Raw genomic sequence first — 26,356 nt, forward strand, 5'->3', positions numbered from 1 at the left:
CTTTTTTCTGGGCCTTCAGTTACATCCAAGATCCTGTGCACACAGAAGCACACACTACCACTGAATAACTCCTGAAGGTCATGAAAATGCGTTTAATCCCAACACTCAGAAGGCAGAAGTAGGCAGGTCTCTGAGTTCAAGGCCAGTCTGGTCTTCAGAGTGAGTTCTAGGACAGCCAGGGCTGCACAGAGAAACCCTGTCTCAAAAAAAGGAAAGGTAGGCTTGTTCCAATTAGTTCCCACCCTCTGCCAGAGGTGTTCTCACCCAGCCCTACTCCCAGCCCTTACCTGCTTCGGAAGGAGACATCAGGGCCTCTGCTGCGTTGGTAGCAAGTGCCAGTAGAACCAGGACAGGTGCTCTAGTACATTGAGCAGCCCTTGCCAACGCCCATCAGCATGAGAGCCAGTGATGGGTCCTCCTAGAGCCTTGAGAAATACAGGCTGGATCTGTATAATGAGATGAGATGTTGAGCCCAGAAAAATGTGCCTGAACCAGGGGGTGCTACTGGGGAGAAGGCATCAAGGAATGTGGAGGAGTGTGGAGTGGCTGCGGCATGGAGCACTGCCTAGTATAGCGTGTGCAAGACTCTGGTCTGAATGTGTAGCACAGAGGACAGGTGTGTAGGAGCAAAGCCCTCAGCCTCATGGCCGAGTGGATCTGCTGGTAGAGGAGGTTCCTGAGCTTCAGTACCCACCACTTCGACCAACACGTGCATTGTGTCTGCTGTGTGGCAGGTGGCGCCCCGCCCTGTGGACTTTACACGTGAGCCTGCAGGTCCGGAACAAGGGCCATGGGAATGTAAACAGCAGAGCAGAGTCCTAGGGATGAGGGGTGTGTGCCTGTGGGGTGGTTGGGCTCTTCCAGAAGGATTTTCTTTAATTTTTAGTATGTGTGTGCGTGTGTGTGTGTGTGTGTGTGTGTGTGTAATATTTTTGGAGGCTAAAAGGGGGTAATGGGAGCTGGAGAGATGGCTCAGCAGTTAAGAGCACTGACTGCTCTTCCAGAGGTCCTGGGTTCAAATCCCAGCAACCACATGGTGGCTCACAACCATCTGTAATGAGATCTGGTGCCCTCTTCTGGGGTTTCTGAAGACAGCTACAGTGTACTCATATACATAAAATTTTTTTAATGTTTAATAAAGGGGGTGATGGATCCGCTGGAGCAGGAATTACACACATTTGTAAGCCACTAGATGTGGGTGCTTGGATCCGGTCCTCTGACAGACTGACAAAGCAGTTAACACTTTTCACTGCTAAGCCATCTCTTTAGCCTCTCTTATTTCGTGTGTGTGTGTGTGTGTGTGTGTGTATGTTTCTGTGTATCTGTGTGTGTCCGTGTGTGTATGCCTTTTTTGTATATGTGTCTCTGTGATGTGTATGTGTGTATGTCTCTGTGTGGGCCTCTTCGTATCTGAGTATGTGTGTTTCATAGATTCGCATATGCCACAGCCAAGAAATAACACGTGCGTTGGTTCTCTCCATCTATCATGTGGGTCTCAGGAATTGTTGTTCCCCACTATGTGGGCCCCAGGGATCAAACTCAGGTCATCATCAGGTTTGGCAGGAAGTGTGCCCTTACCTGTGGAGACTAACGACTACCCCTTAGCCTGACGAATCCCAGAAGGCCTTAGGAGAGGCACGTCTCAGCTGGGAGCTGACTGTGGAGAAGCTGCTCAGAAAAGAGCAGGTGGAAGGAGCATCGGGAACAAAGGCCTTGCTTGCTCTGTAACCAGGGAGACTCCACCCATCCATGACTGACAGTGCCCACCTCTGGCCAGACCACTCACATGCTGCACCCACTGGCTGTGATGTCACCTCACCGGCCTCTTTCTCTGGTCCGCACCTCCTTTTCCCCACAGTCAGGGGAACTATCCGTCCAGTTGCCGGAGGGTTGTCATGATATCAGGTCGGTACATTTGACCGAAACAAGAAAGAGGGTGGGTGAGCAGCGGAAGCTGTTGCGGTGGAACACACTTGTAATTCCAGCGTCCAAGAGGCTGAGGCAGGAGGATCAGGAGTTCACCAGGCCAATCTGGAGTACAAAGTCAGAACTTGTCTCCGAAAAAGGAAATAAACAGCAGGGGACTGAGCAGAGGCCATGTCACTCACTACACAAGGAAGTCAGTGGCCAAAAGCCACCCCACAGTGGGGTTGGTTATTCAGCCTCCAGCTGCACGGGAATACTTCCCGGTTGTCTGAGCCCCCCAGTCTATGGTGCTATCAGAATTGTAACATGTATCACATTACAGTACATGTGTTCAATGTGCAGATTCATGTCTCCCACAAGCCAGACCTGGGCAAAGGCTGGCTTTTAGAAGCCCAAAGACAATTCGGATCTAAGTGTTCCTGGTCTGTGGAGGGAGCTGTCCGTGGACAATCCTGATTGGGCAGGTAGATTCCTGGCACTACGGAAGGGAGCTCATCCCAGGAGCGTGCACAATGGGTTCCAGCCACAGGGTCCAGTAGGAAGGATTTCCCCTTGTTCTTCTGTAAGGCAGCGAGTGGTGCATCCCTCTCTTGCACCCCTCCTCCCTTCCCCACCTCTGCCTCCTGTGGGTCTGTGGCCCCCTTGCTGCTATTGCCTTCCCTAGTACCTCCTAGGTGAGAGGGTGAAGTCTTGAAAACCCAGAACCCAATCTGACTGGATAAATAGCGTGTCAGGTAACCCAGGCTTCTGAGTCTATTTTTCCACCAACTACCTGGGCTCCAGCTACTTCGTCTGTAAGTAGCAAAGACATAAAACTGTTTAGAGATGAATGTCCACAGATTCCAGGGCAAGCAGCCCTCACAGAGCCTTCTTAACTCATTCCTTGCAAAGCAGGTGGCTGTCCCTCCTTGAAGGCACCGTCCAAGATGCTGGTGAAGGTAACAGACACCTCTCAGAGTGTCTCAGACACCCCCTCATGTTGTCCAGCTCACAGACATTTACTGAGCTGCCATCTTTGGGGTTGCTCACAGGTCCAGGCTGGAGCATCCTGTCCCAGGGCAGGACATCTGGCTCACCCTGGCTTCCCCAAAACCAGCCAGACGCTGGGCACACCGTTAGGGTTTGGTCATTGTTGAATGACGGGAATGAACAGATCAATTAGTAAACAAACGGCTCTTTATTCAGACCTCATACGAAGTCCCTTGACGTCTCAATCCAGAGGTCTCTGACTCTGGACCTGCTGAGCTGGACTGATGAGGCCGTGGTGTTAATAAAAACCTGCTGAGCTGTGCTACCCAGCACTGTTGTAAAGAACCCTGTGAGGGCGAATGCCCAGACACGGTAGCACATGCCTGAGGCTGGGGAATCTTTATGAATTCAAAGACAGCCTGATCTACAGAACGAGTTTCAGGAAGTAAAGGCTACTGCACAGAGAAACCCTGTCTCAGAAGAGAGGGGGTTGGGGGGAAGAGAGGGAGGAGGAGGACAGAAAGGGAAAGGAAAAAAAGAAATAATGTCCACTTTGTAGCAAAGGAAACTGAGAGGCGGGCCTCCTTCCTGGGGGAGATGATCATGTCTGATGGGAAAATATGAGCTCACACTCTGTAAAGCCCAGTAAGGTCCTGGTTGGGGAAGGAGCGGCAGACCTTGCAAAACCCACAAAGACCGGCCTGAATTCAGGAGCCCCTCCTCCGCCTGCGTCGCCAGGGCAACATTTCTGCACATGCGCTTGGCGGACGGCGCCTAGGCCTGGCGGGAGCAGGCTCTGCTAGCAGGACGGAAACGAAGGGCGGGCTTTTAAAAGGATCCGTCACCCTGCTGGAGGGGACTGAGAAGGTTGGTGGTCCCGGGAGTCGGAATTGAGGGAGTAGAGGCGAAGCGGGGCCCGGAAGGAGATAAAGCAGAGGGGGCTTGTGGAAATACCTTTCCCAGGATGAGGATGGGCTAGTACCCCAGAGAGCAATGGGGAAGAATGAGATTATGGAAATGCACCTTTGGATCCAGGATCCAAAGGAGACCCAGAGAGAGATTAAGGACCACGGGGTCTCCTTGGGATAACGGTTACCCCTCTCTCCACTCCTACTCCCAGTATTCGGACACATCCTTACCTCACTAACGTGCTCAACCATGGCCAGACCTCCCATGTACGGTTCGGTGATTGTCCCAGACTGGCATGAGACGGTCGAGGGCAAGGAGTACTTAGCCTGCATCCTGCGCAAGAATCGCCGGCGAGAGTTTGGTAAGCACCACCCCGCCCCACGTGCCACCGGTGTACTCTTGACACTCCCTGGGGCGGCAGAAACAGGTCCGTGGAACCTGCCCCACAACACTCCTCCTGGGTGCCGTGTCTCTAGCCTCCCTCTAGTCTCAGGCCCCCTTCCCCAAATCTCCTTAAAGCTAATTCCACCAACAGAGCCAGGAACATGGAAACAGGCCATCCCTGCCAACAGCAATGGTCACCAGAGATGCTGTTGACTGAGCCCTCACTTGAGGTCAGGCCCTCTGCTGGGCACTTTGCACAGCAACCTTGCAACCTTGTTTTAGACAGGGTTTCACTGTGTGTCCAGTACTGGCTATTGCGTGTGCAGTACTTGTGTAGACCAGGCTAGCCTCAAACCCAGAGGTCCACCTGGCCTTTATCTTCTAAGTGCTGGGATTAAAAGCGTGCTCAATCATTCAACTTTTTCCTCTTTTCTTTCTCTTTTTAGTTTTGGTTTTTCTTTTTTTTTCTTTTTCTCTTTTTTTAAACTTTATTTTAAAACAACAGAGATTTGTACAGATTTTTAAAAGCATTTTTGCATAAAACTATATGAATATATTTTTGTCAGTACTTGATTTTTTAAAGATTTGATAGTATGCATTGAAATCTTACTACTTACAATAAGCATAAAGTACAAGTAAAACACAACGTAACATGGAAATAGTCAAAGTTTTCTTGGTGTGTAAAGATTAGACATAATGATTTTTAAATGCTATGGCTTTGGTTTTTCGAGATAGGGTTTCCCTGTTTCTCTTCACAGACGTGGAACTCACTCAGTAGACCAGGCTGGCCTTGAACTCAGGTCCACCTGGCTCTGCCTCTGGAGTGCTGGGACTAAAGGCGTGCATCCCCATGCCCTGCCTATTCAACTTTCTATTTATTTATTTTATGTATGTGAGGGCTCTGTCTACATGAAAACCTGCAGGCCAGAAGAGGGAATGGTTGTGAGACAACATACAGGTGCTGGGAATTGAACTCAGGACCTCTGGAAAAGCAGCCAGTGCTCTTCTTAACCGCTGAGCCATCTCTCCAGCCCCTATGTGCAAGTTGGTTTAGGGGATTTATTTGTAGTAGCAGAAAATAATTTTGCTCCTCTTTCCCTATGAAAGAAGAGATTGTCAGATACCATATTTTTATGTATAAGAAATCCAGATTGAATAGTAACATTATCAATAAAAAAAAAAAATTCAAGCCAGAAGGTGGTGACAGATGCCTTTAATCCCAACACTTGGGAGGCAGAGGCAGTCAAATCCACGAGTTCTGAATTCAAGGTTCGAGGCCAGTCTGGTCTACAGAGTGGGCTCTAGGACAGCTAAGGCTACAGAGAGAAACCCTGTCTTTAAAAAAAATAATAATCATAATCAAACTTAAAACTGGGATCCTGGAAGAGCTGGAGAGAGAACTCAGCAGTTAAGAGGACCCAGGTTGAATTCCCAGCATCCACATGGCAGACCACAACCGCCCATCTCTCCAGACCCAGGGAATCAACCCCTTTGTCTGGCTTTTGCAGACACCAGGCGTGCATTATGCATTCACCAACTGAGACACTCGTCAAAACAAATGCATAAATCTTTAAACAAAATCAACAACAACAAAGACCTTCGTGCTTGGGGACCAGTGAGATGGCTCAGTCAGTGAAGTCCTTGCTGCTTAAGGTTGGCAGCCTGGGGTCCCCGGAAGCCATAAGGTGGAAAGGAAAAAACAAATTTTACAACTTCACATGTGTAATGTGACATGCACACCCCCACGCACATCATAAGAAACATAATAATAAATAAATGCTTAATATGAACTTCCCATGGGTTATCTTTTACACATGTGAAGTTTTGGACTAATGATGGCAGGTGACCATGATTTGTAAATAATTCACTTTAAGAAGAAAAAGGATGAGGGGCTGGAGTGTGGCCTGGAATTAAAGAACACTGGCTCCTCTTCCAAAGGACCCAGGCTTGATTCCCAACACGTACATGGTAGTTTACAACAGTCTGTAACTCCAGTGCTATGGAATACAGCACATTCATCTGGCGTGTAGGCACCATACACACACATGATACACAGACAGACATACAAGCAAAACACCCAGTGTTGTTTTTTTTTTTTAAACGATTACTTTTTAAAGATTTAGTTATTTATTTCATGTATGCTGGTACACTGTCGCTGTCTTCAGACACCAGAAGAGGGGATTGAATCTCCATTACAGATGGTTGTGGGCCACCATGTAGTTTCTGGGAATTGAACTCAGGACCTCCAGAAGAGAGTCAGTACTCTTAACCTCTCAGCCATCTCTCCAGCTCCAACACCCAGAGTTTTATGTGTTAACAGCAAGGCGTGACCAGAGGAGTATGTCATTCTCGCTCCCAGCAAAGCTCTAGAGCAGCTGACAATGGTGAGCAGGTCAGCTATGAGATCCTAGAACATCTCTGTGCATCCTAGGCCTCTGTGGGGCCATCGCTGAATGCTGAGAAGCAAGCTGTCTCGTTAGCTTTTGTGATAGGGTGTCTCTCCCAGGGTCTGAGCAAGTACAGAAGTGACTTCCCAGCTCCCTGGCTCCCTCCTTGCCACAGGGTTGCTTGAACGCCCAGTGCTGCCCCCTTCTGTGGTCATCAGTACGGCCAGCTACAAGATCTTTGTGTCCGGGAAGAGTGGTGTGGGCAAGACAGCACTGGTGGCGAAGCTGGCGGGACTGGAGGTGCCTATAGTACATCATGAGACCACTGGTGAGTGAGTTTAACCCTCAGCCCGTCCTTGGTGGCCTTCCCCGGGATGGGGACAAGAACCTGGCCCTGACTATATTCTTGGGGGGTTTAGATGATCATGCCATTTCCTCCTTGGGAAGTCGTGTTGTTTGGATTGGTACTAGAGACGGTGGTGACCACATGCCTCGCGTCTAGTTGGTATAAAGGTAGATGTTCAAGACTTGCCCATGACATGACACAGTTATGTTTATGATCCATCATATGTCCCAGGACCTTTGAGGTCTCCCTATATAAGCAGTGAAACTGTTTCCTCCTGGCGAGGGTCAACTCTGCCTGCTCTAAGGACTTCTGCAGAGCAAGACTGTCACTTCCTGAGTCTGATGATTCTCCCAGGTCAGGGACTATGCCTTTGATGTCAGAGAGATGACCCACAGGGTAGAGATGTATCTCTTCTTCTTACCCCTTCTCAGCCCCCCTCCCCCATCTCACTTCCAAATGGTGGATCCCAATTCTCCTCAGGTATTCAGACCACTGTGGTGTTTTGGCCAGCCAAGCTGAAGGCCAGCGACCGCGTTGTCATGTTCCGTTTTGAATTCTGGGACTGTGGGGAGTCCGCCCTCAAGAAGTTTGATCACATGCTGCCGGTGAGCTGGGCAGGTGGGCTCTGGGTGGAGATCGTTGGTAGAGACCCATCCTGTCTACAGGAGCCTGACTTGAACATTAGTTACGGGAGAACTGGGCTGGGCTGCAGGGCTCCGACTGGCACCAGGCATTGCGTCCCAGCCACTCTGTGGTCTGGGTCTGGGGTTTGCTACTGATTCCTCTTGGGGCCCTGAAGCTAGTCAGAGGGTTCTAGTCCTATATGATTACGTGGCCCTGTGGCAGTGTTCCACCAGGCAGCCTCTCTGTCCCTAGGCTTGTAAAGAGAATGCGGATGCCTTCCTGTTCCTCTTTTCTTTCACTGATCGCTCCTCCTTCGAAGACCTTCCTGGACAGTTGACACGTATAGCCGGCGAAGCTCCCAGGGTCGTCAAGGTCATTATCGGCTCCAAATATCCTTTGAGTGGCCCCTAGGATGCTCTGCTGGTCAAGAACCTACCCCGCTGTGAGACCCAACCCATAGATTTCCATTTAAGGGAGTCTAGGATCTACCTAGACCCTGGGTACGGTCTCCCGAGAGGCGGCCAAGGCTGGGTCTGATGGAGTGGCTAGGCACCTTAACCCACCTGCAGGTTTGACCAGTACATGCACACAGATGTGCCAGAGCGAGACCTCACAGTCTTCCGGCAGACCTGGGAACTGCCCTTGTTTCGGGTGAAGAGTGTGCCAGGGCGGCGGCTGGCAGACGGACGGACACTAGATGGGCGGGCTGGGCTGGCTGACACAGCCCATGTGCTCAACGGCCTTGCAGAACAGTTGTGGTATCAGGACCAGGTGGCAGCCGGCCTGCTCCCCAGCTCCCCAGAGAATGGTCCTGGCTGAAGGGTGACGGCATCTCGGGTAGAGACTGGTACTGGTACCCACTTCTATCCTGAGGACTGGCCAGGGAGGCCTCTCATATGGCGGTAAGATGGGACACCAGGCTCCGGACTTAAAAGGTCTCCAAGCCCTCCACTGCCCTTACCCTTCTGCAGTACCCACAGTATGGTGGAAGGGGTGGGTCTCAGATGGACCCTGTTGTGACTCTATTTTTAATGATGGTTCTTAAATCCTTTAACCTCCCTTGAAGCCCACCACCCACCAGAGGTAGTGGGAAGGAAAGGATGGGGACAGGGACCTGTTTAGAAATGGTTCTTTGGAACAACTCTCATCCGTGTTGTCTGGAAATCGGCAGTTCAGCTCACAGGTAAGCAGCAGCACCTTGGTCCACTCACAAATATCTCACGGATGCACCAGCAGGTCAGATCGGTAGCGTCAGGATAGCAAATGGGAATCAGCAGCAGTGGCACGCCCTAACAGAGACAGCCAGGCCTCAGCCTTGGCTAGAGTCAGCAGGAGGGATTAGGAGGGGACACCCGGAGTTCTCAGCTGTGCCTCTCTCAGGGAAGCGAAGATCGGCGAAGACTGCACAGCCCGCTGTACCAGCGAGCCACACTCTGTCTCCGTCACTCTGTCGAGCCCTATTTATAGCCTTCAGACATCACGTGCCCTCCACGTGCCTTGCCTCAGCAATGGGCATCCAATCAGCCCCAGTGGAGGAATCAGCAAGAAGCTTCAGCACACCATCAGAAGTTTTTTGGTGCGTTTCTATGGAGTCCCGACAAATGCAGCTACGCAATGTAAGGCGGACCAATACATGCGTGTCGTTAGCAAAGGACCCTTCATCACGTGTCCTTCCACATGCTTACTTTAGCAGAGCATCCTCTGTCCTGTGTCTGCTTCAGCTAAATGTTCCTTCATGAGTCGGTCTTAGCCTTTCACCCGTGTCCACTTCAGGAAAACACTCCTTCACGTGTTTGCCCCAGCAAAACACCTTCCAACACAACTGACTCTCCAAAGAACCCCTAACTTTCCACTTCATACCCCCATTTCTGTTTAAGAATCGTCCTTTTCTGTGACATTAACAATCTATACACAATAGAAATAATTAGAAGAACCGTCACATTTTCAATAAATGGCTTATATTCAGTATAGTCATTTAATACTCTAACCAAACAACCTTAAATTTCTATCAATATATAATAAATAATATATGTCAATATAGAATATAGAAAAAATAGATTCCTATCAATATACAATAATCAAAGAAAAACTTATATGTCCATTAATATACAATAATTGAACAAAAACCTTATATGTCTATAAATATAGAATAATTAAACAAAAATCTTATATCAATAGAGAATACAATAATCAAAGAAAAACCTTAATTTGAAACAAAAAAATCTTAAATTTATATCAAGAAACATAATTAAGCAAAATGGGCTGGAGAGATGGCTCAGTGGTTAAGAGCACTGACTGCTCTTCCAGAGGTCCTGAGTTCAATTCCCAGCAACTACATGGTGACTCACAACCATCTGTGATGGAATCTGATGCCCTCTTCTGGTGTGTCTGAATACCATGTACTTATATATAATAAATAAATAATTTTTTTAATTTAGCTAAAAAAACCTACAGCCCTAGATGATAACAACCTTAACACATCAAGCAACCAAAACTACCCCAATTTAAGGGACTGGGGTGATGGCTTCCTCTTATAGTTATTTCCTGATGAATTGGGGTTAATGGTTAGCCTAAAAAAAGCTAGCTGCAGCATTTATTTATTTATTCATTTATTCATTTATTTATTTATTATTAGAGCAGCTAGCAGCCTCTGGGTCTATCCAGTCTCTGCCTTGTCTGCCCAGTCTATGTATTGTCCGTCTGTTTGTGATCGATCCCTTGGGCCAGCCCTTTTGAAGTTAATTTGCATGTTTTTTTAAGATTTATTTTTATTTATATGAATACGTTGCAGCTGTCTTCAGACACACCAGAAGAAGGCATCAGATCCCATGATAGATGACTGTGAACCAGCGTGTGGTTGCTGAAAATTGAACTCAGGACCTCTGGAAGAGCAGTGCTCTTAGCCGCTGAGCCATCTCTCCAAGGCCCCTCCCCTTTTTTAAAGAAATCAGTAATTGAGGTCGTCTGTGAATTAGTTGGGCTATTTGTTTTGTGAAAACATTCATGTCTCAGGTGATAAGAGGTCTTCCCTGACCAGATCTAATCTTTATAAGTTTTGTTGGTATCCGTATCTTTTCATTCCCTGTAGATACATGAGCAAAGCCGCATCCCCGTCTTAAAACTATGGCAGGTTTCCATTCTGATGCCAGCACAGCCATACAGTATATTGGTTGGCCCAGTTCTTCAGGTTTTTTTCAATAACCCAGTGTCTCTCAGCTGCTGTTGCTCCTTTTTCACCAACATTAACAAAGCTGAGAGTCAGCAACGCATTATTTAGTCTGTCTCTGGGGGTTTTACCCTCCATTTCTGCTCCAATAAGCATCTCTTTAAGGTCCAATTAGCTTTTATATATATAATTGCTTGTCCTGTGGGATTGTGTGGTATGCCATTAACATGTTTTCTAATGTGCAAAGAACTGCTTCATCTTTTTGGAAACATATGCAGGAGCATTGTCAGTCTTAATTTTTGCAGGCATCCCCACAACTGCCATTATTTCCAATAAATGTGTAACTACACATTCGGCCTGTTCCCATTGAAACCCTGAGAATGTGTCAATGGTGTGGTGCATATACCTTTGCTTGCCAAATTCTACAAAGTGGAAACCACCCATCTGCCAGATGTCATTTCTTTTGTACCCCTAAGGTTACTACCAGCAGGTAACAAGGTTTGGAAAAAAAACAGTTTGGTTGTACAGAGAACACTTAGGAACATTTTATTATTAGTTCTTTGGCTTGTTGCCAAGTGATGGGAATTTTTTTCTTCTTTAAACCTTTCCCATCAATATGTTTCTCATTAAATCATGAGGCTTCTAACACATTTCCTATTAGTAACTGGCCAATTTCATCATTTCCTTGGACTAATGGACCAGGCAAACCTCTATGAGACCAAATGTGAGTAACACATAATGAATGGTTTCTACCTCTGATGGCCTGTTAGCATCATATAAATAGCAGGGTTAATTCTGAGTTATCAGGTACAAATTCAGCAGTCGCTATATGGAAAACAACTCTTTCTGCATATAAAGAATCAGTCATTATGTTGAGAGGTTCAGGGTAATCTAATAATACCATAAGGATAGCACACAATTCTGATTTCTGAACCTATGTATATAGACTTTTGGCCACTTCTTTATTTTATCTGACTTACAACCTGCCAGGTCTTGTCGGGAACTGATGCTCTCTTTATGATATGTGGAAAGATCTAATTCTTTTTATAAACTGTATCCATTTGTTATTAATGTCTCTCAATAAGTTACTACAAGCCTTTCTCCAATCCTCACTGGTCAATCACCCATAATGACATCATCTCAGCCTTTGTAAGAGGTACAGCAGTTTCAGCCGGACCTGTTTCTGCAGCTGACGTAGTCTCATTCTACCTTTTATAATTAATTCAGAAATCTTTTCTGTATATCTGTAGGTTGTCTTTATGCAAGGAGGGCTGGCACAAGGCCTATGGTAGGACAGTTTTTCTTATCTAGGCAGGGACAGAGTTTTGGGAAGGAGGGCAGGAGAAGCCAGAGAGAAACAGGGAGGCAAGATGGAGGAAGACGAGGATGAAAGTCTCTGTGTGGCTCTGTGTAGATACAGGTTGTTGTGAATATTTTATAACAGATGGATTTGTATAGGGTGATTTATCTTGTCTAGGTGGGAAAATAATATCATTTGGCTCTGAGTTGATGGTGTGGATGTTTTGTGGAGTGTAAAATTTACTGAGAAAATCAGAGATCAAGCCATTGTTAATTACAAGTTTCTAGAGTTTTGAATTTGACGGGCTGGTTGGAATGTGGGTAGAGTTCGCGGCTGGCCCTCTGCCAGGAGAGAGACACCAGAGAGGAGAGATCGCCAATGAGATGAATATAATGTTAGTTCTGGATGGCCCGCTGGTGCCGGAACTAATGTGGGAGAGATTTCTGGGGCCAGGGAGTACCGGGGGCAGCATGGTGTGGAGCCATGTGGAACTGGTCGCTGCCTTTTAAATATTAAACACAATGTATGTCTTCAATGTTTTACTATCTTCCCTTTGCACAATGAGCCCAGCGGGAGAGTGAGTCCAGGGTAAAATGACCAGAATACAATCAAGTTTCAGATGAATTCTCTCCACATATGCCTCCGGCAGTCTCTGTTCTACAAGAGCTAACTCTTTTTCTGCTTCAACTGTTAGACATCTTGGAATCTCCTTGTAATGTTTGAAAGAAACTACTTAACTCACGTGTACTTAGTCCAGTTGTAGGCCTCAGCCAGTTAATATCTCCCAGTGATTTTTGAAAATCGTTAAGAGGTTGCAATTGGTCCTTACGGACCTGTACCTTGGTTGAATTTTGTTGTTGTTGTTGACTGCTCTTATAACCCAAGTAACTAAGTGAATCTCCTCTTTGTTTTTTTTTGTTTTTTTTTTTTTTTTTTTTTTTCTGGAGCAATCTGTAATCCCCATCATGGCAGAATTCTTTGTGTTACCTTAAACATATTCTCTAACATCTTTGTCAGAATCAGCCAACAGAATGTCATCCATATAATGATAAATGACGGCCCGAGGGAATCGTTTAGGAATAAATTTCTAATGGTTGTTGCACAAAACACGGACATGGCGTTGGACTATTTAACATTACATATTTATATAGATATAAATATCTATATTTATCTCTTCCAGGGGTATCTCTTTAGTGAATGACTATCATCCAGAGTAGGTCCTGAGAAAGCAAACCTTTCCTTATCTTTCTCATGTAAGGGTACTGAGAAAAAACAATCTTTCAAATTATTTATTATAAGCCGTGATTTTGGTAGCAGAGATGGTAAGGGAGTCCAGGCTGGAAAGGACCTGTTGGTTAAATTACTTTGTTAACTGCTCTTAAATCCCTTACTATCCTCCATTTTCTTGATTTCTTTTTCTTACAACAAACACAGGAGAATTCCATGGCTGGTAGACTTTTCTCTGTGTTGAGCCTCCAGCTGCTCTTGTACCAGTTGTTCAAGTGCCTGCAGTTTTTCTTTTGCTATGGGCCATTGCTCTTGCCAGAGAGACGGGTCTGATAACCTTTTGGGGGTGAGGCTGTTGCCATGTCAGCAGTGGCCGCTTTTATGTGCCTGCCTTACCAAAACACCATCCAACACAACTGACTCTCCAAAGGCATTCAAGGTTTCAGAGATGCAAACAGCCCTTATGCTAGTGGGCCAAGCCTATCTTCTACCCGGCAGGAGGGGAGACACCTCCCCTTTCTCTCCTTCCCTGCTATGCCCCCTCCTTCCTTCCCCTTCCCTCATTCTTTTCTCCTTGCCCCTCCCCCATCCCCACTCCCTCATTGGCCATAAGAGTCAAGTTTCTTCCAGCAGCCTGACCTTAGCAGAGGACCCCACAGCAGGACACTGGGATACAGGTCTAGAATATGTAGAGGCTACCGGGCAGGCCACCAGGAGGCCATGGCTGAGTCCTGGGTGGGGCCTGCGTAGATCTTAACCTGGCCAGCCTGGCCAGTCCTAATGTGTTAGCATGCCAGGTCTAGACTAGTGTGGGACGGTGGACCATGCCAGGAAACTTCCTAAGGTATAGCGAGTCTGAGTCTTGGCCTAGAACACTTGCCACACTTCCCACATAAGGAAACATGACTTGTGGTCATGTAAGCCCAGAACAGAGCTCTCCACACTAATGAGGTACCTAGAGGCCCTGAGGGTTTAGCCAATAAGCTCTCCTTAGACATTCCTCCCTGGAAAAGGTATTTAATCTCCGGCCCACCCTGAGAAGTGGGTGGGCAACCATTTTCCACAATGAACAGCCAAAAAACAGTTTGGAAGCAAGGACTGTCTCTTTCCTCAAGAAACACCGGGAGCACGCAGAAGAGCTTTACCTGCAGAGCTGCTGCCTAAGTCTCCTGCAGAAGGCCCATCTGCAGCCCCAGATAAGTTCTGCTACCCTTGCCAGTGGACTAAGCTGGAGCTTCCAACCCCAGGCTAGACACTGTCCTCAGCCCAAGGGCCCCCAATGGTCCTGGCCCCTACTTAGTTCCCGAGTTCTCTGTGCAGGTTTTCTAGCAGCTACTAAATTCCCAGGATTCAAAATACCAGCTTCACCTTTCCCACATCTCAGACTGTTTCCCCACCCCGAGAGTGGTGTCTCTGTGCTTCCCTAAAGCCTAGCACCTGTCCGGCAGTGGGCTAAGCTCCGTCAAGCCCCCCAGAAACCCTGCGCAACAACTATGAAACATGGACCCACAGACTAAGGGAGGGAGGAGCTTGCAGAGTTGGGGGCGGGGGCTTAGAGTCAGGGCAAATCAGCAAAGGGATAAACTGGGTGCGGGGCGGGGAGAATAAAGGATGGGAGCTAGAACATTGTCAAGGGAGCACTCAGGAAGACTGAGGGATGCTTAAGGCGTGGTCATCATCAGGAAGATGAAGAAGAACTGGTGGTCCGCATGCGCTCAGCTGACACCCTGTCCGGGGGAGATGAAAGCAGCATGCCCTCTACCCAGGTAAAGCTCAGGTTGCTCAGCACCAAGATTAGGTGCAGTAGTGTTGGCCCTCGCTGTGGTCTTGCTACTGTTTCGTTTCAGAATAGCTTCTATCCGTTGAGCGCTTCAGGCACGAATGCAGCGTATCTTGATCTTGCCTGTCCCTAACTCGCCCCACCCGCCTACCAGGACATCCCTGTCCTATCTTCATACCCCTTTTTTGTAACCCACTGAGTCCAGTGGTCTTACAGGCTTGGCTTAGTGCCGGTAACCATAGTTACAGTGGGCTCTTGAGTGCAACAGCCAGGTCATGCACAGAACAGCTTTTCACAGCGTGCCTTCCCCTCCTTGGGTCCTTACATTCTTCCTGCCCCTCTTCTCTGTGTGCTCGTATGGGACACACTTGACGATCCATTTAGACCCTCACACAGCAGCCTGCCAGACCCCATTTCCTGGCCTCTGACTGTTCTGGCGTTGACCGGCCCCTCGACTAGAACACGTTCACTCACACCCAGAGCCTTCGTACTGTTTTCTGCTGGAATTCTCTTTCCTCAGATGTTAATGTAGATTTCAACATCACCACCACCTTCATAAGGTTTCTCTTTCTTTGTTTCATTCAAGATTTTTATTTTGTTTTATTTACATGAATACACTGTCGCTGTCTTCAGAGACACCAGAAGAGGGCATTGGATCCCATTACAGATGGTTGTGAGCCATCATGCGGGTGCTGGGAATTGAACTCAGGAAGAATTGAACTTTGGAAGAGCATTCAGTGCCCTTAAACACTGAGCCATCTCTCCAGCCCCGATAAGGGCTTTTAAAAAAGAAGATTTATTTATTTCATGTATGTGAGTACACTGTTTCAGACACACCAGAAGAGGGCATCAGATCCCATTACAGATGGTTGTGAGCCACCATGTGGTTGCTGGGAACTGAACTCAGGACCTCTGGAAGGGCAGTCAGTGCTCTTAACCGCTGAGCCATCTCTCCAGCCAGCTGTAAGGAGGGACCAGGAGGAACACCAGGAGTTCTCACCTGTGCTCTCTCCAGGAAGCAAATATCAATGAAGACCCACAGCTGACTGGTCCAGCAAGCCGAGCTCTGTCTGTCGCTCCATGGAGTCCCATTTATACTTTCCAAGCATCACACGTCCCTCACGTGCTTTGCCTCAGCATGAGCCCAAACCCTTGGAAGTGACAACTAACTACCGCACACCACCAGAAGTGTTGTTGGTGTGTTCTATGGAATCCCAACATATGATGCTCAACTACGCAATGTAAGGCAGACCAGTACATGCGTGTTGTTAGCCGAAAAATCCTTTATGTGTCCTTCCACGTGCCTGCTTTATCAGAACATCCTCTCTCCTGTGTCTGTTTTGACTTAATGTTCCTTCACCTGTCGGCCTTAGCCTTTCGCCCGTGTCCCCTCTAACGAAGCGTTCCTTCACGTGTTTGCCCCAGCAAAACACCATCCAACCAACTTTCCAAAGAACCCTTAAGTTTCCACTCCAGGTAACAGTCATTTCCTCATAGAGCCTGTCCCTCAGTAGGAACGACATCTGGGGCTCTCAGCTCCATCAGTACGCAGAGCTCGTCTGGTGTGCTCACTCCGGAACAGCCGGTGTCTACTGCAGACTTGTGCACAGTCAGCCAACAACACTCGCTAGTGAACCTTTCTGCTCATCCTTCCAACCTTGTATCCACCAACCATCCAACCGGATTTCTATCTGCTCAGCCGCTCACCCACTCCTCCATCCAACCACCCACTATCCTCCCTTAGAGAGAATTAGTGTTTTGCCTGCCTGGTTCCGCAGCCTCCTGCCCAGCCACGTGCCTTTTCTCGAGCCCTTTGCTACCCACGTAGTCATCCATCCACCTACCATCCATTCACCCATCCAGTCCCTCCACCGATCTACCTAACTGCCCACCATCTTCATAAACATACTCACTCACCATCATTCATCCATCCGTAGACTCATAAGTAACCCTCAGGAGACGAGCCGTACCAGACCAAAGACGAGGCCGGGTGTAGGGACATAGGTCATTAGCATGAGATCTGTGGGAAACTGAGGCAGATCTGTGGGAAACTGAGGCCAGCTCAGTGTATGTAGCCAGCGTCAGGCTAGCCAGGGCTTCATAGTGAGACCCTCTGAAAATGACACCAAAACCAAAAAGAGATGGCTCCGGTCTTCCTCACACTTCCAGGAACCCTCATCTAAAGACTGAGGCATCCGTCTCTCTGCTGCTCTCCCTGCAGGCGTGCCTATGGCTCTGACCACACTGCTGGCCTAGGACTTTGAACAGGTCTGAAGGAAAGAACCCTATTACCCACAATGCAGTTGCCCCGCCCCCATACACACCTGCTTTGCTGCACAATTCTTCATGGGCAGAAGGCGTTGGTTCCTTTGTTCTAGGAGGACTGAGTCCTCTGAGTGTCCAGGACCCTAGTGGCCCACCCTCCTCTACAAAAGCCCCTCCCACCCCGTTGCTCCAAATCTTCCCACAAACATGACTTTCCTGGTGTGTGTCATGTTTACTATGGTCTCGGCATTGTTGAGTCCTGCGCTGGCAACTCCTTGGGGTAATGGGAGGCAGGAGTACTCATCCAGGCTCTAGGTGGGCATCCTCTAGCTGCTCCCAGTCTGCCAATGGATAGGTCCAGGTAACAGCCCAGCCCTACACCTAGGCTGGCAGTGTCGCCACCTGCTGTACCACACTCAAGCCTGAAACAGCCAGGTCCACACCACTGTGACTGTGTGCAGATCACCAGATAAGAGCTTATGTATGAGGTGACTACTGTGGTGGTACATGCCTTTAATCCCAACACTCGGGAGGAAGAGACAGGTGGATCCCCGAGTTCAAAGCCATCCTGGTCTACAGAGTGAGTTCTGGGACAGTCAGGGCTACAGAGAAATCCTCTTTCAAAAAAAAAATATATATATATCAAAATGGAGTTTGTGAAGCTATGAGTACGTGCCCAATAGGAACTGGGAGCTCCGAGGCAGGGCTACCTATAGCTCCAGTTTTGGATCACGTGCACTTGGCCAACATTAGGGGATGGTGTTTTTCCTGCATGTATGTCTGTGTGAGGGTGTCGGATCCCCTGGAACTTACAGGCCGTTATGAGCTGCCATGTGGGTGCTGGGAATTGAAATCAAGTCCTCTGGACAAATGCACAGTGCTCTTAACCACCAAGACATCTCAGCAACCCCAATGTAATGAGGAGGGGACTAATTATGGCGCCGACCTTGAAGGGACTTAGGGGAATCACAGTGGCAATTCCTGGCACAGGCTACGGTGGCACCGTTATCTGACTTCTCTACTCTGGAAGCAGAAGCAGTAGCTGGCACAGCTCTGGGACCTCAGGTAGCCCACAAACAGCAACTTTGGGGACAACTATGAAGTCACTGAGTGTGAAGGCTTTTTGATGAAAGGCTAGAGATGGATGAACAGTGGCCCGGTCATGTGACATGTGGGCATACCTCTGTGTGTGTTCCTGTGTGTGTATGAACGTGCCTCTGTGTGCATGCTCCTCTGTGTGCATACCTCTATGTCTATATAAGTGCACATGTGCCTCTGTGCGTGTGTTCATGTGTGTGTGTGTGTGTGTGTGTGTGTGTTCATGTGTGTGTGTGCTTGTGTGCCTCTGTGTGTTTGTGTGCCTGTGTGTGTTCATGTATGTGTGTGCTTGTGTGCCTGTGTGTGTTCATGTGTGTGTGTGTGCTTGTGTGCCTGTGTGTGTTCATGTGTGTGTGTGTGCTTGTGTGCCTGTGTGTGTTCATGTGTGTGTGTGCTTGTGTGCCTGTGTGTGTTCATGTGTGTGTGTGTGTGTGTGCTTGTGTGCTTCTGTGTGTGTTCATGTGTATGTGTGTGTGTGCTTGTGTGCCTGTGTGTGCTCATGTGTGTGTATGCTTGTGTGCATCTGAGTGTGTGTGCAGAGTGCACGTGTGAGGAAACCAGACACTTTCCTCCTCTCACACCGGAGTCTGTGCTCAGGGCCATCTCTATCACAGTCTTCCCTGTGTTCAGCAGCTGGGTGGAAATTTAACTGGAGGCTAAGGGCCTGGAGGACACAGGACATCCAGCTTAGACTGATCCAAATGTAGGCCATGATCTACCCTTTGGTCTTGGTGAATTCTTGATAGAGGAAGGGAAACAGTCAGTGGAGGAGGCAGAGGCCAAGTTTGAAGGAGGGGCAATAGACCAGGGAAACAGCTTTTATCCCAGCACTCAGGTGGCAGAGGGAGGTGGATCTGTCAGTTAGAGGCCAACCTGGGCATTGCAGGCCAGCTAGTGCATAGTGAGATCCTGAGAGAGAGAGAGAGAGAGAGAGAGAGAGAGAGGATGGGGAATTGGGGACTCAGAGATTAAGAGCACTGGCTGCTGTTCCAGAACACTCAGGTTGGATTCCCAACATCCACATGGCTGTCAAACACCCACTGCAAGCCCAGCTTTTCTGTTTTTTCTTTAAAATATAGTTAATGTATTTAAGTGTTTTCTTTATTTAAAGAATTATTTATTTATTCCATGAATAGAGTACACTGTAGCTGTCTTCAGACACACCAGCAGAGGGCATCAGATCTCATCCCAGATGTCTGTGAGCCACCATGTGGCTGTTGGGAATTGAACTCAGAACCTCTGGAAGAGCAGTCGGTGCTCTAACCACTGAGCCACCTCTCCAGCCGCCTATTTAAGTATTTTCGATTCTGTCTGTGAGCTTCTCACTAAATCAGACATCCCACATGATGGATGATCACATTTATACCGCAACCCGGGCTAATTTTTTATTTATTCTTTGAGAACTTTACACATTATATTTTGATCATATTCTTTCCCTTCCCTCATCCCTCCCAGAACCCCTCCTCCTCTCTTCCTCCCTACCCACCAAACGTCACGCTCTTTCTCTTAGAAACAGAACAAGCTGAGGTAGTGGAGGCAGCGCACGATTTTAATCCCAGCACTTGGGAGGCAGAGGCAGGCAGCTCTTGAGTTCCAGGCCAGCCTGCTCTACAAAGCTGGTCTTGCAAGCCAGCGCTACACAGAGTTATCCTTGAACAAGACCTTGAAGTCAGGTTTGTGTTGGCCAACTGTTTCTGAGCATGAGGCTCTTTAGTGTGGTTGGTGCATGTCACTCCGTTGAAGGAAACCGATTTCCCCTTTCCCACCAGCATCAGTTGCGAATAGCCTCTTGGTGAGGGGCAGGAATTTGTACCCACTTTACTTTCTGCACGATGGGGTTTTTATCTGGCTTGAGTTTGTGCAGGTCTTATGTTGCCAGTCTCTGGGAGTTCATAAGTGCCTCTATCTGTCCTGTCGAGACAGGAAAATTCATCTACCACCTCTGGCTCTTACAGCCTCTCTACCCACTCTCTGGAATAAATCCCTGAACCTTGAGGGCATGAGAAACATCTTCCGTTTAGGGCTGAGTCCCCCTAAGTCTCTGAGAGAGCTGTGGTTGGGTCTCTGTTAATTCCCCATTTAATGCTAGAAGCTTTTCTGATGAGAGTTGATCCACAGGACAGCAGTGTTTATCGCTATGTTGATTAAGCAGAATCATAGGAGGTTTTCCCCTGGGGCCAAGTCAGAATCTCTGGAGCAAATCTCAGGTCAAAATTCATCTTAGTGTGAGCTTAAATCTGTACCTAAATAGGGCATATCCGAGATCCGTAGGATTGGTCCCTGAAGGCCTTCCCTCTGTTGGCCACGCCCCTGGTACCAGTAAGACTATCACAGCCCGCTGAGTGGATCTGCCAACCTCCCGCTGGTGCCTGTGCCTTTCACCTGGCTCTCATCCAGAGCAACTACACACACACACACACACACACACACACACCCTGCAGGTGGCACGGAGGAAGGTGGGCAGCGACTGTAGGTCCCACTGGGCTAAGTTTGGGTGGGACCCGACCTGCCGGGAGAGAGCGGTGTACTAAGTCCCGGATGGGTGAAGCATTCCAGGGAGGTCCTGGGAGGGCCGAGTGCTAATGTCTAGGTAGGGCGGGGCCTGCCTTGGAGGGGTGCTGAGCCTAGAGGGCCGGCTCTGAAGGGGGCGGGGGTGCTGAGCCTGGAAGGCGGGGGCAGGGGTGGGGGAGTTGGCTCGGGGCGGGGTGAGCCTAAGAGGGGAGGAGGTGCTGATCATGGGAGAGGAGGAGCTTTGAACCTAGATGCGGTGAGACTCTGACTACAGTGGAGGGACCTAGCTGGAACCGCAGGAAGCTGAGTCGGTCTAGTTACTGAGCAGTTCAGAGTCGGCCGGGTTGAAACCGCAGGATCAACTTCTAAGGGAGGGAAGGGGCAGGAGTGCAGAACTCGGAGTCCACATCTGAGAAGTTCTTAAGACCCCTAAGTCCAAGATATTTCACTACCGGCGAAGGAACTCGCCCTCAACTACTGGAAAAAATGCTGGCCGCGCATCTGGCTTCGTCATCCCCTTGGAGGTAGGCTGAGCGTCTGTCTGGGATTTGCAAACATCGTTCAGTTCAGGCTCTGACACTGGCCGACCAGCTGTAGGAGATTTAGGACAAGGTCAATGTGAACATTCATTGTCAAGGATCCAGAGAGACGGCTCAGCAATTAAGAAAGCTGGCTGCTCTTGTGAGGATCTGGGTTAGGTTCCCAACATGGTGATTCACAACTCTGTGTCACCAGTTTTCCACGGGCTCCCCTCATCTGACTTCTGTAGGTACCAAGTATGCACATGGTGCACAGTCAATGCATCCGAACAAACATTCGTACAGTGTAAAATAAACCGTCTTTAAATTTCGTATTTTATTTTTATGTGTATGAGTGTTTTGCCCGTGTATTCAACCACATGTGTGCCTAGTGCCCACGGGGACCCAAAAAGGGCGTCAGATCCCCTAGAACTGGAATTATAGACACCAAATGGGTGCTAGGAACCTAACCCGGGTCCTCTGCACAAGCAGTTCTCTTAACCACCTCAGAAGGTAGAAACATGGGTTCACGGGTTCAAAGTCATCCTTGGCTATAAATCGAGCTCAAGGTCAGCCCCGACTGCACAGCAAGTTTGAGGCCAGTCTAAGCTACATAAGAGACTCTGTCTGGACAAAACTAAACAGAAAGGTTAGTTGTCCTCTGGTTCCTTTCCCCAGTTCCTGCCTTTGGTAGCCTGGCGCCAGTGGAATGTGCCCGCTGTGGTACCCACCAAGTTCAAGGAGAGGTCCTGGCGATCCACCAAGAGGCGCTGCTTTAGGTCAGTAAGACTTCGGACTCTGGCCCCACTCACATCTGGCTGACCACGCCTCCTAACCTGCCCCCACGCCCTGGCTCCTCCCTTTCAAGCCTCTGGAGTAGAGCGGGGATTGGTCAGGTTCCCTACAATAGTCCAGCCCTCGACTTTCCCCGTTTTACCTTGAACTTTCTAGGGAAGCTTCTCAGCTCTGGAGAGCCTGCTCCACCCGGTGTGACAGAGGCACAATCTCCTAAGCTTTTTTCTAGGGCTTCCGGCCTTGCTCCCGACCCAAGGTCCAAGCCCTCTGGTTTCCAGCGAGGGGTCAGGGCAGTGCCTCTTGGGAGGAATAAACGGTTGGCGTGTTTTTCTCCACATCGCCTTCTTCCTGCTCTTTATGTAATGTTGACACAGTTCGATCTCTCTCACTCCCTCTGGACAGTGTCGTCCCGAGATCGTCCTCACATACCAAATCTGGGGGTTGGGGGAAAGGATGTGGATGGTACTTAGGTCAGCTGGGCATCTCCCCAGCTCACCAGTCAGTGATTAGGGATGTAAACAAGCCTTCCTTTTTTTCTTTTTCTTTTTTCTTGACTTATTCATTTTTTATTTTTTTATGTGTATGAGTATTTTGCCTGCATGTCTATAAAAATCCGTACCACATACATGCCCAGTGTCCGTGAAAGCCAGGAGAAGGTGTCAGAGCCCCCTGAAACTGGACTTGCACATGGTTGTGAGCTACCGTGTGGGTACCAGGCACTGAGTCTGGCTCCTCTGCAAAAGCAGCAAGTATTCCTAACCACTGAGCCATCTCTTCGCACCCCCCCACCCCCACCCCCATCGATGCCCCTAGAGCCTCGGTTTCACCGTCTGGAGGAGGTGAAGGACCTCACAGATGGGAGGGTGCTCGTGTTTAGGGGCACAAGCCTCATGTACTCACCTGCTAAGTGACAGCCCGCACAGTGTGGGCTTCAGAGGGTCATGGATACACAGTAGGTGGACACATGCAGGTGAAATGCTTTGCACACAAAAAGAAACGTGCAGACTTTTAACACCGTAGGTATCATCCCCACACCTACCGTCCATCCTCCTGGGATCGCACCCACTTGCCAATCACAAGATGCTCAGACACATGGCAGGTCCCACTGGGAGAAAGCAGCTTTGCCTTTTCCACAGGCTCTGCGAAGTCATGTGCCTGGCACAGATCATGGACCACCCTGTCATCCCGATAGAGGCTTCCTTGACCTCAGCTGGGCTGTCAACCTTACTAAAACTCCCTGTGGGCTGTCCTCTATGTGAAGGTTTCACTGGGGACCCAGATGCTTGAAACCTAGAGGCTGGTCGTTCCAGCAGGAAGGGGCCATTGGTGGAGAGTGGCCACAGTGAAGGTGGCTAACTTTCAGGACTGACTTCTGTCCCCTAGCCATGCAGCTGAGTGTTCCTAATTTACAGATGTGGTTCACGGGGGGGGGGGGGGGTGGGGTGAGGGAGGGGCCCACAGGGGAGATCTCAGGACCCCTGAGAAGGGATTCCAGATTTGGAGGTTCCTCTGTAAAACTTCCAGGATGTCCTCTACTGCCACAAAGTCCCCACCCATACCTAGGATTTGGGAGGATCCAGAGAAGAGGTGGCCCACCTCCTAGGAGCAGAACCCAGCTAACCCCATCTTTAGGCAGCTGTCTGGGGTCCCTCTGAGCCTCTGGGAGGCATAGGACTCCCATTGTTCCAGCCCCCTCTTGTACCTGACTGGCCAAACCGGTTCTAGGGAAGGGGGGGCGGGGAGTAGACACGTTGAGACAGCCGCCTGCCTCTGCAAGGCTCCCTCCCCTTCGCCTCCCCCCTCCCTGCCACACACAATACCCAGAAGCTTACATTGCCTAGCATTGGAGCCATGCTGACATGGTCCTCTGAGGACTTGGCCACAACCCCATTGCCCCCAGGGTGGCCCGGAGCCCTGGACTGTACCAACAACCTGACGGAGGAGCTCCCCGGCTGAGGTAGGGCCCTCGGTCAGCAACCGTCCTCCCCTTCCTGTGTCCCGAGGGAGTCCTTTGTGCTGCCTGCCTGCTGCTTCTGGCTTCGATCCATTCTTGCCTTCCTGGAGCTTTGCTTGGCTTGGAACCCCCTTTCTGGCCATGACCTCCAACTAGGTTTTGTCCCTTTAAGAAGGAAGGGATCCTGGCAAGGTCCCTGTCCCTCTGAGCAGGCAGCCAAAGGGCACTGAACAGGGAGGGAGGTCTGGATACCAGGGCTGAGGGTACTGTCCCAGAAAACAGCTGTACCTAGGGATGCTTTGCCAGCTCGCTAAGCAGGCTGCTTGCCCTCTCTAACGAGTAGAGACCATTCTTTGGCCTTTGCCAATTCTTCTCAGCCTGCAGAGACACCTGTGGCACAGGTTTCTCAGAGGAGGCTTCTGGGGGACCTCGGGGTCGTCTGACCCAGAAGAATGCCAAGGCCACAGGATGGGCTTATAATTTGCTGAAAGCCACAGGGGTGCTCAGTGTCAACACAGGACCTCAGACCTGGTTTCAAAGGGACCCATGACTCAAGAGCCCTAGTCTGTCCTGGGATCATATCTTAGGTACCCAGCTACCTGAAGTCAGTAGTCCCTGAGACATTTAGTTTTTCTATTATCAGAGAAGTGCTACAGAGTATTAAACCCAGCTCTGAACCCAAATCACCAATGTTGGGTGCTCCGCATCCTGAAAAGCTACTGGGCTAACATCCCAGCTTGACAGGTCACTCCCATGTCCCCTTCCTGGGGCTCTGCTTGGCTTGGAACCCCCTTCCAGCCATAACTTTACCCCCACTTGAGCAGAGTGGAGGCAGAGCCCCTTGATTTCCTCCCCCCGCCCACCCCCTGCCCAATTTCTTTATCCTGTATTCCAGAAGACCCTTAGCTTCATCCTTCTCTGAGGTCTTAATTAAGATGCTTCTGCCTCAGGTTCTGATGTTCTGTTTATTTGGCCTTATAAATCATGGCGGGTGTGTCCCCAAGGGCATCTAGAGTGTGTACTTATACCTAAAGGAGCCCCGTGTGACGGACAAGAAGCTAACTATGTCCCCTTCTACTTGCTCCTCCTGCTGGCTGCTGGCCCAAGCCATCCTCCACCAAAGACTGAGGAGATAACACTCAGGGGCCGCCTACCAATGACAAGGCTCACCATGTCCTGCATCTGAGGCATCTCCTGTGCACTGCTGCAAATTCTTGTATTGGCCTTAGAAAGTGGGTACCAGCTCTCCTACTTTAGATTGAGTGATTTACCCAGATGAGCACGTATAGACTTGAGGGACAAAGGCTAAATAAAAGAGTGAGGTACACTTGTTGTTTTGGGGGAGAGACCCTGAGGAACACCCAGCCTTTCCCTCAACGCCCCCAAGCTGGGAGAAGAAGCTGGGGTGCAGTGAGGAGTCCCATCTATCCTCTACCTGATGCGCCCTGATGCTGTCTCTGGTTCTGGCCTGGGGTTAGTGCTCCATCTTTTCTGTACTGGGTCCTTGAGGGTTCGAGTCTTGCAACAGTGCACTGGGGCCTCCTCCAGGAAGTCTTCCTGGCATACTGAGATTGGGCTGGGCCCAGCCCCCTTCTATGTTAGTGCCTGTGGTTTGCTTCATGCCAACTCAGATTCTAACAGCTTTTGTTTTTCTGCTCTCCCACCAGACTGGCAACCCACTGAGCTATTATTTCTTCACTTACCCCCACCCCCATCCCCGCCACACACACCCCATTGGTCTCCCTGTTTTTGTGTGTTTGCTTGTTTGTTTTCTGGACTTCCCATCTGTCTGAGATCCGAGGTGTCTCAGCCTCAGCCTGTTCCCCTGGCTTCAGTGTCTCACCCTCTGTGGTTTCTCTTCTTCAGTCTCCAGAGTCCGGTTCCTGAGCTGCTGTCTCTCAGGCCGCCATTTCTCTGGGTCTCCCTCTTCTTTTGGCCAGACTGGGCACTGCCCCTTTGGCTTGAGAGGCCTCTGCAGGGGTCCTCGCTGCCCAGACTGCCCACAGCACAGCCAGGCAAGTGTAGGCCCCCGCCCAGGCTCAGCCCGCTGCCTGTTCCCTCCCCTCTCCTCGCCTCACCACAGGGTTTGATGAATCAAACTCTTTGTCTGGGTGGGATCTCCCCCAGCCAGCTGGGCAGAGACAGGGCTTCCCCTGCCGGAGCGGGCAGGCAGCAGCAGCAGCAGCTGAAGAGGTGA

General features: G+C 49.5%; 1 protein-coding gene across 1 annotated transcript; it reads left to right on the top strand.

Annotated features, from left to right (window-relative positions):
* Positions 1-4,048: 4,048 nt before the first annotated feature.
* On the top strand, positions 4,049-8,364 carry CPLANE2 (ciliogenesis and planar polarity effector complex subunit 2; the record flags this gene model as incomplete). Its single annotated transcript, XM_080921705.1, has 5 exons — positions 4,049-4,165; positions 6,751-6,903; positions 7,402-7,526; positions 7,798-7,934; positions 8,115-8,364. The coding sequence occupies exons 1-5, from the start codon at positions 4,054-4,056 to the stop codon at positions 8,362-8,364; spliced, it is 777 nt and encodes a 258-aa protein (XP_080777831.1). The 5' UTR covers positions 4,049-4,053.
* Positions 8,365-26,356: the final 17,992 nt, after the last annotated feature.

The sequence above is a fragment of the Micromys minutus genome (assembly GCF_963924665.1).
Source record: "Micromys minutus genome assembly, chromosome: 9".
NCBI lineage: Eukaryota > Metazoa > Chordata > Mammalia > Rodentia > Muridae > Micromys > Micromys minutus.